We start from the raw sequence: 14,344 nt of genomic DNA, 5'->3' as shown, positions 1-14,344 counted from the left end.
TCCAAGTGGAGGTAATCTCTTCCATTTGAACACATTGTGAGACCTTCCTCTGGCGAGTGTCACATGCTATTACAATAATCTAGAATATTGAATTGGAAGCTTTATGCAGCGGCAATAACGCACGCGCTGTCATATTCGGGGGGCCGAGCCCTAACCTGCGGTATCAGCGGGCCTCTCTGTTGGCTTTGCAGAGCACACTTTTTGTGCAGGGATCTGAAGGGATCGTTTAGCAGTTCCAAGTCCATTACTATTCATGAGACGGCTAGGCTAGGGGCGAAGGATTAGGGACTCCCTCGGTGCTTGTTGTGCTGTAGGCTCCGGCTCAGGCTTCGGGCTGTCTGGCACGAATGGTGGGTCTATTATCACCCTTGGGGACCCTTTGCGTCCCACAGCAGAATGCTTACTGACAGCGCCAGCTAATGGAAACAGTTGCTCTTGTTCCCTGAACTCATCACTGCATTTATTTCATTCTTTCACTCCTAGGTTTATTTACCTACTGATGTATGTGTCTATATGTGCGCTGTGATTGGCTGGCGACCAGTCCGGGGTGTACCCGATCACCCCGTAAAGTCAGCTGGGATAGGCTCCAGCAGCCCTTAGTGAGGATAAGCGGCATAAAAAAACAGAATGATAGATGGAAACAAAATATAATGGACGTGTATACTTCCTTTTTACCTCAACTTCATCAACGTTTTGATCCTCAGGTGATGAGTATCCTGAGCAACCCCAGCGCCGTGCCGTCCCAGCCTCAGCACGACTTCTCCATCTCGCCGCTACACGGCAGCCTGGAGAGCTCCAACCCCATCTCGGCCAGCTGCAGCCAGCGCTCAGACCCCATCAAGAGCGTGGATAGCCTGGCTTCCTCGCAGTCCTACTGCCCCCCTACCTACAGCGCCACCAGCTACAGCGTGGACCCCGTCACTGCTGGATACCAGTACAGCCAGTATGGACAGAGTGAGTAGTCTTATTGAGCTTTAAAAAAACACATACTTGGAACTCCAATGTAAAACTGTCTCAGACATGCATTTCTATTGGCTGTTAAAGGTGTTCATCAGTTAAGTCAGAGTCCTTCTTTTCGTTTTCCTTGCACCGCAACACAACCTACAATGAAACAGCACCCAAAACACAAGACATTTTTGGACTTGATGTTTGAATGTCGCTAATTTAAGCACACTGGGTTGAAAATTAGATGGTTCAAGAGTTGTTTTTGTTATGTTTTTATGAAACTTAAATTAAATTAGTTTTTATGAGACTTAACAATATTTTTTAAATAGAAACCTGAAACTGAAATAACAAAATGATGGAAAAAAACTAAAGATAATACCAAATAGTATGTAGACAAAATTGTGTAATATTAAAAATACATTTTTAAAAATTAAAATTGGTGGAAAAAATAAAATATATATAAAAAACAAAAATAGAAAAAGTAATACTTTTAAAAGTAATATTTTATAAAAGTAATACCATTTCTGGTAGTACCTCTGGGCTAGTTCCTATGTTTTTTAATGGGTTTTTTATAGTTACTAAAGCTCACAAAAAATAGAACTATTAAAATAATACAAAATGCTATAAAATACCAAAAATCATAATTAAAATACAAAATTAAAATGAAAGGAAAGTGCTAAATCACAAATATTAACATGAAATATAATTGTAAAAAATGCTATACTAAAAAAACTGAGCACATTACTATCATAATAAAAACTTAAAAATATTAAGAATATTAAAATCATTATATAAAATACTTAAATTATTTAAATACACAAAAATATACTAAATACAGAAATATTTTAATGACTGTAATTATATATTTTTTATTTAATTATAACTAAATAAAATATATAAAACTACACAAACATTTGGCTAAAATACAACACGGTACTATTCAAATCCTGATGTCATAATAAACTACTAAAAAAGTAGTGTAACATGTGCAGTTGTGTTTCAAAACGCAAGATAAGCGATGAGAGACCTTGTTGACCTTTGCTCTCTAGTTTGAGACACGTGCTCTTGATAAAGACCCCCACCCCCATTTATACACACACACACACACACACACTATTACCAGCACTAGCAGCACCATGCTCCTTAGTCACATCCCTCTCCACTTGGATGGGAAAGAGCAGAGGGCCACTTCAAAGAGCGGCACACCCTCGGGGGCCACAATGTCCTCTTGGCCACCTCTTCCTCTCGCCTCCATCTCACACACACACACACACACACACGCACACACAAACACACACTGGTCCAGCCTGGGGGTAGGAAAGAGTTTGCCTTATTAGATTAGCATAATTGACTGATGCTGTCTCGGCTATTGATGAAGGTAAAATGAAGCACACTTCCCCAAGCAGCTAGCGTGCACACATTTGTTTGTTATTTACACGGACGCACACATGCACACACATATAGACCAAAAGCATCCGACATCATCGCCACGTGTCACGTGTCGGGCCGCTCGGCAAGAGTGTGCCGACTATGGCGGACGCGAGCTGATGCGAGGTTAATTAAGATGCTGATTGAGCACAGTGGATGGCTAATGAATGGAGGATGATGAAAATGATGGGCCGTGTGGACTGTGGAGGCCATGAAATCGCACATGCCAAGTGTAATGAAGACTGGCACACACACACACAAGGAGGTGGGGGGGGGGTGTTGCTGAGTGACAGCATGGAGACTTTACCAGGATGCATATGAGCCGTGCCAGAGCCATGCCAACCTAACCCCCTTTTCATTTGACGCACTCGCCTCTGACACCATGCATTTCATCACTAATGACAGCCGAGGAATATTCTGGACAATTTGTCCTACACAGGAGGGCTGGAACCTATCCCAGCCACACCTTAAATGTACATTTTAATGTAACCATTTTCACTTTGGAACTTCCATTGCTTGGGTTCTTCTGCAAGTACTGAAAAAAGTATGTAGCTCATGATAAAATGTATGTAGAGTCATCTTTGTAACAAATATATATACATAATATATATACATATTTCTCCCCGTGCATGCATGGGTTTCCTCCCACATTCCAAAAACATGCTAGGTTAATTGGCGACTCCAAATTGTCCATAGGTATGAATGTGAGTGTGAATGGTTGTTTGTCTATATGTGCCCTGTGATTGGCTGGCGACCAGTCCAGGGTGTACCCCGCCTCTCACCCTAAGACAGCTGGGATAGGCTCCAGCAGACCTTAATGAGGATTAATTAGCACAGGAAATGAATGAATGAATGAAAATATATATTTTTTTTCAATATTTTTGGATGTCTCAACCTGATTAATTGGATTTACTTTTTTTGTACATTTCAGTTTTCATCCGACCTTTTAATATGACAAAAACCAAGGTTACACAATACAGTTAATACATTGTTAAAATGATTAAATGATAAATTAAATGAAATTGAAATATTAAATTTGTATATATTTTGTTAGGATAACACACCATATATATATTTTGCAGATACCTTACCTTTTCCGCATATACACTGTACAGAAATAGAGATGCACCCCCCGCGAAAATGAATGAATGAATGAATATATACATACATACATTTTAGACCAAATCCCTTCCTTGCATTGTTGCAAAGCACACACATACACACTCACAGTAAATTCCCTTTAAATAAAAACAATACTAAAAAAATTAAAATAAATAAGCAACTACTGAATATAATATTAAAAAGACAGAAATATATTTAAAAAAATAATAAAAATATTTTAAAAATTGAAAAAGTACTTAATGTTAACTTTTGATGTTGACTGTGGTCTTCTCTGTCGCTGTAGCTGCCGTGGACTACCTGGCCAAGAACGTGAGTTTGTCCACCCAAAGGAGGATGAAACTTGGAGACCACTCGGCCGTGCTGGGACTGCTGCAGGTGGAGACGGGGCAGGCTTACTGAACCCCCCCCCACACCCCTGTTCACAAACACATCCAAACTGCATCAAGTGCGGACCCCCCCCTCCACAAGTCCAGGGAACTGGACGTGCCGTTGCTCTGCAAGAGGGGACGGGGCCACACTTTAAATGGGTCCACATATTGGACCCCTGCCCCAGAGCCATTGGCAACAAGTACTCATGTGACCTTGATGTTGATAGTAGTTAACAAATATCATTTCTTCTTTTTTTGATATGATTGTTAATAATGATAATATTCTTGTGCTTATTATTGCTAACGTTGTTTGACTCCACTGGTGTGTTCGTGAGGAGGAGCACAATGATTGTTTTCCAAGCTGCCCCCCCCCCCCCCCTGCAATTCCCACCCCCTCACTTTTAGTGAGCGATTTGACCTTCCCGCTTTCATATCCATCTTGACATTCCAAAAGAACTTGGCCACTCTGTGGGAAGTCTGGCTGGAGGGATCCTGCAGGGAATTTTAAGCAGTGTTTTGGCCGCCAATAGCGCCCCCCCCCCCCCCCCACGCCTCCACACCCGCCTCTAACCTCCACCCTATCCTTAGCTGCGGTCCACAGGGAAGTGGGGGCTTTGTTGTAAAAACCGGATTGGGGAAATTAATGTATTTTGTTTAGAAATATGGAGGCCTAACTGCATTACACCCCCCCCCCCTTCTAATTGCCCTCTGCTAGTGTGGAAAGCAGATTAAATCGCATACATTCACAGTCAACCCCTCCTCTTATTATTCCGACTTTCTCTTTACGGAGCACATCTTGTACAAACGCACCTTCACTTCAATCATTCCTGACAAACATTCCAACGTAAGCAGCATTCCAACTCTTCTTCCTTGGAAAAAGGACACTTACTTGACAAAAATGACAATAAAAAGTTGTTCATGTTCATGAAAATTGTGGGAAAAAAGTACATGTAAAACAAAAAAAGTACAAGAATCAAAGCAGAATAATATAGTTTTTACGAAAACATATGCAGTCCTACATTCCCAAATAAAAAGTAATAATATTATTTTAATTTTTATGATGAATAAAGTTGTCATATTTTGAGGAAAAACAATTTCACATGAAGTAAGTCAATGTGAGTCCCGGTTCCCATCCATGCTCGAAACTCGATGCCCAACATTACTTATTATCAAATATCGAGCATGATATGAAAAATGCTGTTATTTACATGAATGAAGTTATCACATTCAGAGAAAAAAGACCTTATTTTACAGGAATAAAGTTGCCTCCTTTCCAAAATTGTAAATTAACGTTATAATAGAAGCATTCCAAAACAATATCTTTGACTCAGAATGCAACCCGAGCCCCCAATGACATCGTCGTCATCAGCGAAATGTACAAAACTAAAGAATGGTGGATACCAACCATGTGTGCAGCACTCCTAGTTGACCTCCAACATGATCCAGGACCACTATGTCATTTTCTTTCTTTTCCTTTAAAAAGTGTACAGTCGTCATTTGTTTATAAAGAATATGTTTTATACTAAAACAAAACTGGCTGTCTGGCAACTTTCTGTTTTGTTTGACTTGTATTTAATTGCGTTGGAAGCCTGTGCAGGGATGGAGAACGTGTCAGTGTTTTGGACTTAATTCCCCACCAATGGAAAAAATGGACCAAAAGTGCTGCCAATGGATGACAGGACCACTGTAGTGTACATTTTATACAATGGCGGATGGATCTCTTTTTCACCGCCTTGACCTCTCGGACTGATCAATGCAAGACAGACAGGACTGCACCTTCCCGGGACACGCCCCCTCCAACTGATTTGTTGACGAGATGAGAACTTTACTCCACGCACTGAACTGCAGCTTCTCCTGTGAACTTGTGTACAGGTATATTTAAAAAAAAAAGAGAAGAAATTAGAATTGTCTTTAGTGTATCAATGCCGTTTCTAACACTTCAATAAACATTTGGATATTTAAGGCGTCTTATTCCCCCGTCGCCCTCTACCCGACCCTTAATCTGTTTAGTTGCTTTCTGACATCCTTGCTTTCTCTTCTGTTGGCATGTGTGTATATGATCATACGTATAATTTATTCTGCTGTATCAATATTAGACTAGTGGCAAAACTTGTATTGCTATTTACTACCTTCAGCCTGTGGGTGTGTTTACTGTAACACTGGCGTAACTGTTATCAAATAAAGATCACAAATGCAATACTATCTTGCTAAATGCACTTTTTCTTTTTTTTTTAGTTCTGTCTGAGTTAGAAAAGGAATATGAGGGCCACGCTGAAAAGACAAAAAATCTAATTACAAGATAATTGTTTTTTTTTTTCATTTATTCATTCATTTTCTACCGCTTATCCTCACGAGGGTCGCAGGGGTGCTGGAGCCTATCCCAGCTGTCTTCGGTCGACAGGCGGGGTACACCCTGTACTGGTCGCCAGCCAATCACAGGGCACATATAGACAAACAACCATTCACACTCACATTCATACCTATGGACAATTTGGAGTCACCAATTAACCTAGCATGTTTTTGGAATGTGGGAGGAAACCGGAGTACCTGGAGAAAACCCACGCATGCACGGGGAGACACAAATTATTTATGAAAATATAATTTAAATTGAAAAAGTTATATAATCCCAAATTCTAGTGGCTTCGTTTTTTTCGTGGTTTACTACAGCATATTATTAATCCACAAAATGCATATTTAAGTTAATGTAATGTATTCTCAACCTAAATTAAGCTTTTCCATAAAGGGTAAAAATGTTCTAAATCAACTAAAATACAAATAAAGTTTAAGGCAATACAAGACAATGATGAACTTGTTTGGCAACAAGAGGCTTTTAGAATTTTATAAGTATTTATTTATGACAACAGTCACAATAATAACATAATAACCATAATCATCATCATCATCATCATATAACACAGGTTACTGTTGGGCTGTACTCAACTCCAAATTATTGCCGTCACTTCCTGCCCACACATTCGGAAGATATAGGGGTGTTATGTCATGTGTACCGGGCTCTAATAATTGTAACAACAAACAGATTTTCTCTGCTCTAACTAGGAAAATATTTTGTTCATTAATATGAATCCTACTTGATGGAAATTCACTAATTGTGGTCGGGTCTGGAACCAATTAGCTGTGATAAAGAAGGATTACTATATACCAAAATGTCAGAAATAATGAAAACATATTATGAGGAGAAAAAAAAACGTCTTTTATATATGAATGCAGTAATATTATGAGAGAGAAAGCATCATTTTACAGATTTATTTTCTCAACTTTCAACTCTTGCCAGCAATCCAAACACATATGCCTTTCCTGACGTGAACCCTGAGGAGAATGAAACCCACTACTCGAATTATTAACTATGAGGAAGTTGTCATATTTCACAAATTGCAGTCATACAGTCCAAGAACATATATGAGGAGAAAAAAGCTATTTCACATGAAGTCAAAGGAGGCGGACTTGCTCTGACATTTAATTTGAAAAGGTCTAATTCATTGAAGCAGAATATAACAGGTTCAGTTGAGATGTGCATTTTATCAAGAATAATATTTGGCTACATATTAGATTAGAATGTACCTGGGGCTACAAGGTGGTGGAGTGGCTAGCATGGGGTTGGGAACCCGCGGTTCTAGAGCCGCATCTGGCTCTTTAGCGCCGCCCTAGTGGCTCCCTGGAGCTTTTTGAAAAATGTTTGAAAATGGAAAAATATGGAGGATGGAAATATATTTTTTGTTTTAATATGGTTTCTGTAGGAGGACAATCTTGACACAAAAATTTTTAACATTTTAATTTTCAATGCTGTAAATATAAATATTAAATGTCAACATTTCTGTCAACGAAGAATTACGTCATACCCTTGCGACACGTTTCTATTAGCAGGGCGGGATGCCAGGCAGGTGGTTGTTGTAAACAAACCGGCGAAAAAGAGAAAAATAACTGAAAGACAACAGAGGATTAACATTTCTTGGAACGAATAATTTGCATTCATTGCATTCATCTTACATGCCCGATGTTGAAGAGAGAGAAGCTGACCAGTCATGTCCGAAAACAGAAGTCACATTAAACGGGTAAGAACACAATCCTGTCATAGGCACATATTTAATAACAAAGTGGCTGTTTTTATAAAGTGTTTTCTGATTTTCGTCAGTATATATTTGGAATGACACTTAGGGATATTATTATGTTTGGCTGGGTTCGAGTGTTACAGGCATTTGCCTTGGACAGCTATGTAGGGTGAACTTGCATGACCTTTGAACCAGGAAGTTCGTCCGGTGTGAAATGCCTCGGAGCTGGAAGGTTAAAATAAAGTTGGTTGGAAGTAACAAGTAACATTTTCCTTCTCTGCTGAAGTCAGGTCGCCCTTACTACGGTTCGGAGCTCAATAACATTGGCACGTTAACACCAGGAGAGCTACGTTGGATAGGTACATACTTTATTCGTTTATCCACCTACCTACATATCTGACAAGTTAACACGAGGATAGCTACGAAGTAGGAGAGCTGCTGCGTTTCACCCTTGCACTGACTTGCTAGGCATTTGCACAGAAATCAAACTTAAACTGTATGAATTCGATTTTATATACTTTACCTTTTCAAAAGGCTGCTGTTTTATTTTTTTATAAATGCAGGCTGCGTTTTATTTCACTTTATTGCACTTTGTTGCCCAGATAAGGGGCTCGTTATGCACGTTCCATTTTGTTGTTGTTTTTTCGAATCCTCAAAATAAAAATGGCATCAAAAATCTGATTTGTTTATTGCATTTTTTTCATTTCATCAAAGCAATGAAACATAATTTATTAATATTGTAATGAAGTTAAACTTGGGGCATCTTACAACAGAGTAGTCACGTGGTGCGTCAGGATACGCTGCAGGGAAAATAAACATGTAATCATGAAGGCTCATTATGTATATGTAGCCATCTTAGTCATTTTGATAGTAGGCTAATATAGATACATACACCATGTGTTGCCTTCATTTTAAGGCTTATATAAGGCTTTTAATTTTTTGTGGCTCCAGACATATTTGTTTTTTATTTTTTTTTTGGTCCAATACGACTCTTTAAACAGGGGTTGCCGACCCCTGGGCTAGCATGTTGGCCACACAGTCTGGAGATCAGGAAGACCTGGGTTTGGTTCTCCACTTGTGCATCTGTGTAGAGTTAGCATTTTCTCCCTGTGCGTGCGTGGGTTTTCTCCGGGTACTTTATTCCTCCCACATTCCAAAAACATGCTAGGTTAATTAGCGACTCCAAATTGTCCATAGGTATGAATGTGAGTGTGAATGGTTGTTTGTCTGTATGTGCCCTGTGATTGGCTGGCGACCTGTCCAGGGTGTACTGGACTGGTCAGTCGCCAGAAGACAGCTGGGATAGGCTCCAGCATACCCTGAGGATAAGCGGTATAGAAAATGGATGGATGGATAGTTGATAATACGTAAACCAACTAAACAGTTTTATTCAGATGAGTTTAAATCAGATTTCTCATCTAAAATAAATTACCGTTCATGAAATTTCATATGAACAATAAAAAGAGTTAATTATTTCTTGGTATATTTATATCTCTCACACATCAATCTGACCTGATTTCTTGACTAATTAACACAAGCTGCTAATTTGATCTTTTATAGCTCCATGGGAGAGCAAACAAGCGGCAAGCGGTGGTGGTGGCGGCAGCGGCGGCGATGATCAAATAAAAAGTAAGTGAGCTCAGATGTTTGACATGTTGGCAAAAGGCAGGAGCATTGACACCATAGCGAAGAGATTTGTAGACAACATTCCGCGATTAACGACACATTGACTGACTTCCTACAGCTGCAAGCCAGCACACACTCTTTCATGCACTGCTGACATGACAAATGATCTTACAGCTGTAGCGGGGCCGCAACATTAAAAACATACATGCATGTATACATACATACAACTATATAGTACATTTTACAAAGTCAACTTGTTGTATCACATGACCCGCTATATATGAATCAGGGTTCCAAACAATAAGGTGATAATATGGTATAGTAATAGGGTGTAACGGTACACCATAGTCACTGTCACCTTCCTTGCTTAAGGTCACATTTAATTTTTGGCACAGTAAAGGAACAGAATGCAAAACATAAAACAGCTTTAATTGCATACTTCTTGAATTTATATCTACTACATACGAATGACGCCTGAGTCGCATTTGAAGAAAACGGGAATTGTGCTGTTCGCACCGATATGAAAAAATCAGATACAGTTCACATATGAAAAAAAATTGGACATAGCCTTAGAGTCCAATTTTCCCCCAAGGGTGAAAAGCCGCACAGCTGAAGCGGATTCTGACTGCACAGGATTTGCCCCCCTCCACATAAGTTTGCCACTACACCCCTTTATTCAACATATGCACATTGGGTGGAGCAACCCTAAAATGTATTCTCCCCTTGACTTAAGTACCTTTGTACCTAAGTACCTGCTATAAGTCCAACGCTCCTGGAGGGGGAAACATGATAGTGAACTTGCAGTTTGGTACATACATCCATTTTCTATGCGACTTATCCTCACTAGGGTCGCAGGGGTGCTGGAGCCTATCCCAGCTGTCTTCAGGCAAGAGGCGGGGTACACCCTGGACTGGTGGCCAGCCAATCACAGGGCACATATAGACAAACAACCATTCACACTCACATTCATACCTATGGACGATTTGAAGTGGCCAATTAACCTAGCATGTTTTTGGGATGTGGGAGGAAACCGGAGTACCCGGAGAAAACCCACGCATGCACGGGGAGAACATGCAAACTCCACACAGAGCGGCATCTTCCCGATCTCCTGACTGTGTGGCCAACATGCTAACCACTAGGCTACCCATTATCAACTATAGTTCATCATTTGTTGAGCATGTGAGATTCCATAATAATTAGATAATACAAAAATTTTAAAGTAAACATATATTTGTGAAAGTTTTTTAATTGTAAACTTTGCAAAATGTGGCATTTTTAGTTTGTATTTTATCCTCGTGAGGATAAGCGGTAGACAATGAATGGATTAATTCATTTATTGATTTTTTTTTTTTTTACAAAAATGGGTTAGCATGTTAAAAAAGTTCCTTGGTCCCGCATATTTTAATAACATATATATATTTTTAAAAGTATGAATTTTATGAGGATTAAAGTCATAATTTAATAAAAAATATGTCATTTCACATGAATAAAATCAGTAGAAAAAGCTTGAATAAAGACTAACTTTGCTGATCTAGTCTAATTTCAAGCAGTTAAAATTATGTGTAAAGAAAACAATAACCTGATACCCATTTCTGCCCCATATTATTATTATTATAATTTTTGCGAGTACGTCATCTGTACTTTGTATGTAATATAACAATACTGTCATTGAATTATACATTATATTAATATAATGAAAAAGATTACAAATAAACATCATTTAATTACATTTTTGTATTTTTTTAATGTGAACCTATCCTGAAATGATTGAATGTTTAATTGTTTTGGGTAATTTGAACTAAAAGAAGAGCAAAAAAATGATATGATGACTTAATGTACATTATTTATCATGAAGGTGCCCACAGGGTTGCCAAATGCATCAATAGAGTCACAGTTCATCTCTTCCTCTCAAACTTTATGTTCTACTTGAGCAGATCAGAGCTCACCATGTGCCACGCTTGTCCCGTCTGCCTCGCAAAGGTGGTGGCCAGGGTGCTTTTTTTGGCGTGCCTGTCACTCAGAGTGGACGAGGCGGCAGCTGAGGTGGCGGATGAGGCGTCGCTATGTATGAGAGCTTTGGCTCTCCGCCCGCTTTGATCGCCTAATTGATTGACTACAGGAGCGGCGGATAAACAGAGCCCACCAGAGCCGTTTCCACTCGCTTCTCTGGGGAGGTTTAGATAAAGCGCACATGCCTCCTCTTCCTCGGCGGCCATTGAAGACAGGGAAGGGGGGGTTCGGTGCCACGGTGGCTTAGCTGCGGGCCGTGTCCTCAGGTCCGGGGCCCCCACGAAGACTGCCCCTGTGCATAAATAAGTGACTGTAATGGGTTTGTTTACATCACAGGGATGGAAATGGAAAAAAAAGTCCTGAGCCTCGGCGGCAAGAGAGGCCAGGAGGGCCCTATCGCTCAGCCCCGGTCATACTCCTTCTGGAATGATCCATGGAGCTCTGATTCTCATCTCATTTCGGGGCCCTCAACCTGGCCCCGCTTGATAAGTAACCTGCTGCCAGCACGAGAGAAAAACAGGTCACGACATAGTGTGTGCACAAGTCTTGGGACACCACTGCAACCGTCCCTTTAGCGCAAGAAAACACTGCTTAGTAAATAAGATGTCAAGTCAAGGCACTTCACACTCATAACAAAACTACTGAAGAAGCATTGAATAACTATTTTCTATGAAAATAGGCAATTTTCCTCCCACAGAAAAACATATCTAATTCATCCTCAGTCGGCAGTGATGTCAAATTAAAATGATCACTGATAACTTTTTAAAGTGTTATAATTTTTTTAATTAAAATGTGTTTAATACATGTGTGAGGCATATTTAAGACTCATATTACAATTGTGTCACAAGTGAACAATGGCAGTTGGAGAGACAAGGGGAGGGTTCTGGAACTGTGCAGTGGTACCTTGATTTCCATTGCAAAGTATCCGTCTGAAACCATAACATTTAACCCAGCGGTCTCAAACATGCGGCCCGTGGGCCACATGTAGCCCGCAGGACACTAGTTTGAGGTCCCCGCCTTGATATGAAAGTTTAATGTTAGTGCGGCCCGCGCAAGTTTGATATGGATGCTGTATGGTATCATGTACCCAGAAAAAATTATTACGTTTGATTAATGCTCATGTTAAAGGTTAATTGACTGTTAATAGTAATCCTCCCTATCCGTGTGGAAGTGGTAATTTTTTGGCAATTTAAGTTTAAAGGAAATAACTTGAAGGCTACCGTTTAGGTCGCTAGCTCTCTAGTTTGCGAGTTAGCATGTGTCTCAAACCCTGCAGTTGCGCAATATGTTGTAAATAAAAAGAGTATAAATGTGACTATAGTCGTGTGTTGTCATGTCTACAGGGCTCTAATAATGCTTTGTTAATTTTAATCTGAAAAAAATCATTTGTCTACCCACCAACTATATGTGGTTTATTAAGTTTTTATTTGCCGTTTTATTGTTATTATTATTATATTTATTTATTACTGATTGATTTTCTTTATTCTTGATTTGTTTATTTTTCATCTTATTTTGTGCAGAAAAATAAAAAGTAAGATATTTGAGAACAGTGGAATGTTTTATCAGAGCTTTTATTGTAGAAAATCGGAACCAAAGCACTGAAAAAGTTTGTATATTTTTCTGTTTTTAATAAATGCATTTTTTTTTTTTTTTGGAAAACCTGATGCGGCCCAGCCTTGCCCAGACCCTAGCTCCAGTGGCCCCCAGGTAAATTGAGTTTGAGACCCCTGATTTAACCTATATGAATGTTGCAAATCTAATCATCTGTTCTAGAAAGCTAAAAATGTGAACATGCAAAAACACTTCAAAATGAAGATAAAATCCATATATATGATGAATTAAAAAGACAAATATTCATTTTAAGTCACTTTTACGTACCTTCACTGAAGACTTGATTGTTGACAAAGAGGCAGTGAGTTATTTCTTGAACTCAATAGTCATTATCAGTACATTCTCAATATCAGGGCCCTAAAAACTTTCAAGGTGGATTTCAAGTGGGAAAATATCGATCGACATTCAGAAAGTGTTCTAACTGCACTCTGACTGCATTCCTAATATTCTTAAAGTATTAAAAAAAATTCCCAACATTTTGATTGCAGCTGCCGCTGAAACATCACCGTGTTGCCTTGTTCACGTCACATCACATTCACATCACCGCCAACCATAAGTGGCCAAATCAATTCCACCAGCGACCGCCGCTAGCGTGGACAGCGCAGAGGTGCTGAAAAGAGGTGCTGAAAGGCAACAAGCTCACTGAAGCGTCATTCACTACTTCCATGTGACCAACGTACATCACGTTATTTATATCAGAAGAAAAAAAGGAGCCAAACATACAGTACCAAACGCCTCTGAAGCACCAGCTCCTTTTCCTGATAATTGAAGTCATTCACCAGAATATAGCGTGAATTTAGAATTTCTTAAAATTCTATCTGGTTCTGCTTGATTTGTGTTAAGTGGGACGAGGGCTTTAGCAAAAAAGACTCAACCAGTCATGACATAATAAATGGGTGACGGAGCAACGGACTTTCACTCTCTTCCACTTGAGCGCATGCTAAAAGGCATGTTTTGTAATGAAAACATGAACACAGTTGACTAAATATGCACTAGAATAACTTCATATATTGTTTAAGATCAGCTACTGTAGTTATCACAGATAAATGACACCACTTCCTTCTCGTTTAGTGGGTTCTTCCACTGCACGAAACTAGACGGTCATTGATGAAATGCTGTGGGGGTCAGGCCCAGGCGCTCTGCTTCTGCATGATGTCTGATCTGGCT

General features: G+C 39.5%; 1 protein-coding gene and 1 long non-coding RNA gene across 5 annotated transcripts in view; both read left to right on the top strand.

Moving 5' to 3' along the window:
* The window catches only part of pax7a (paired box 7a), a 62,773-nt gene extending 56,718 nt beyond the window's left edge, over window positions 1–6,055 (top strand). For 3 of the 4 annotated variants that reach the window (XM_058054785.2, XM_078798342.1, XM_058054782.2), the window contains 2 exons: window positions 705–954; window positions 3,779–6,055. In XM_058054785.2, coding sequence (XP_057910768.1) covers window positions 705–954; window positions 3,779–3,894 — 366 coding nt within the window. In that variant the 3' untranslated portion in view covers window positions 3,895–6,055. Of the gene's footprint in view, window positions 1–704; window positions 963–3,778 lie in introns of those variants that run through there. The other variant, XM_078798343.1, reaches the window with a different exon arrangement.
* A 2,092-nt stretch (window positions 6,056–8,147) lies between these two features.
* Window positions 8,148–14,344, top strand: part of LOC144902057 (uncharacterized) — a 30,638-nt gene continuing 24,441 nt past the window's right edge. Inside the window, exons 1-2 of the long non-coding RNA XR_013630297.1 lie at window positions 8,148–8,289; window positions 9,491–9,559. This is a non-coding gene — a long non-coding RNA (uncharacterized LOC144902057). The remainder of the gene's footprint in view (window positions 8,290–9,490; window positions 9,560–14,344) is intronic.

This window comes from Doryrhamphus excisus, linkage group LG18 (assembly GCF_037039965.1).
Source record: "Doryrhamphus excisus strain RoL-2023G ecotype Guam linkage group LG18, RoL_Dexc_Guam_v1.1, whole genome shotgun sequence".
Taxonomy (NCBI): Eukaryota; Metazoa; Chordata; class Actinopteri; order Syngnathiformes; family Syngnathidae; genus Doryrhamphus; species Doryrhamphus excisus.
This window is presented reverse-complemented; position numbering and strand designations above follow the sequence as displayed.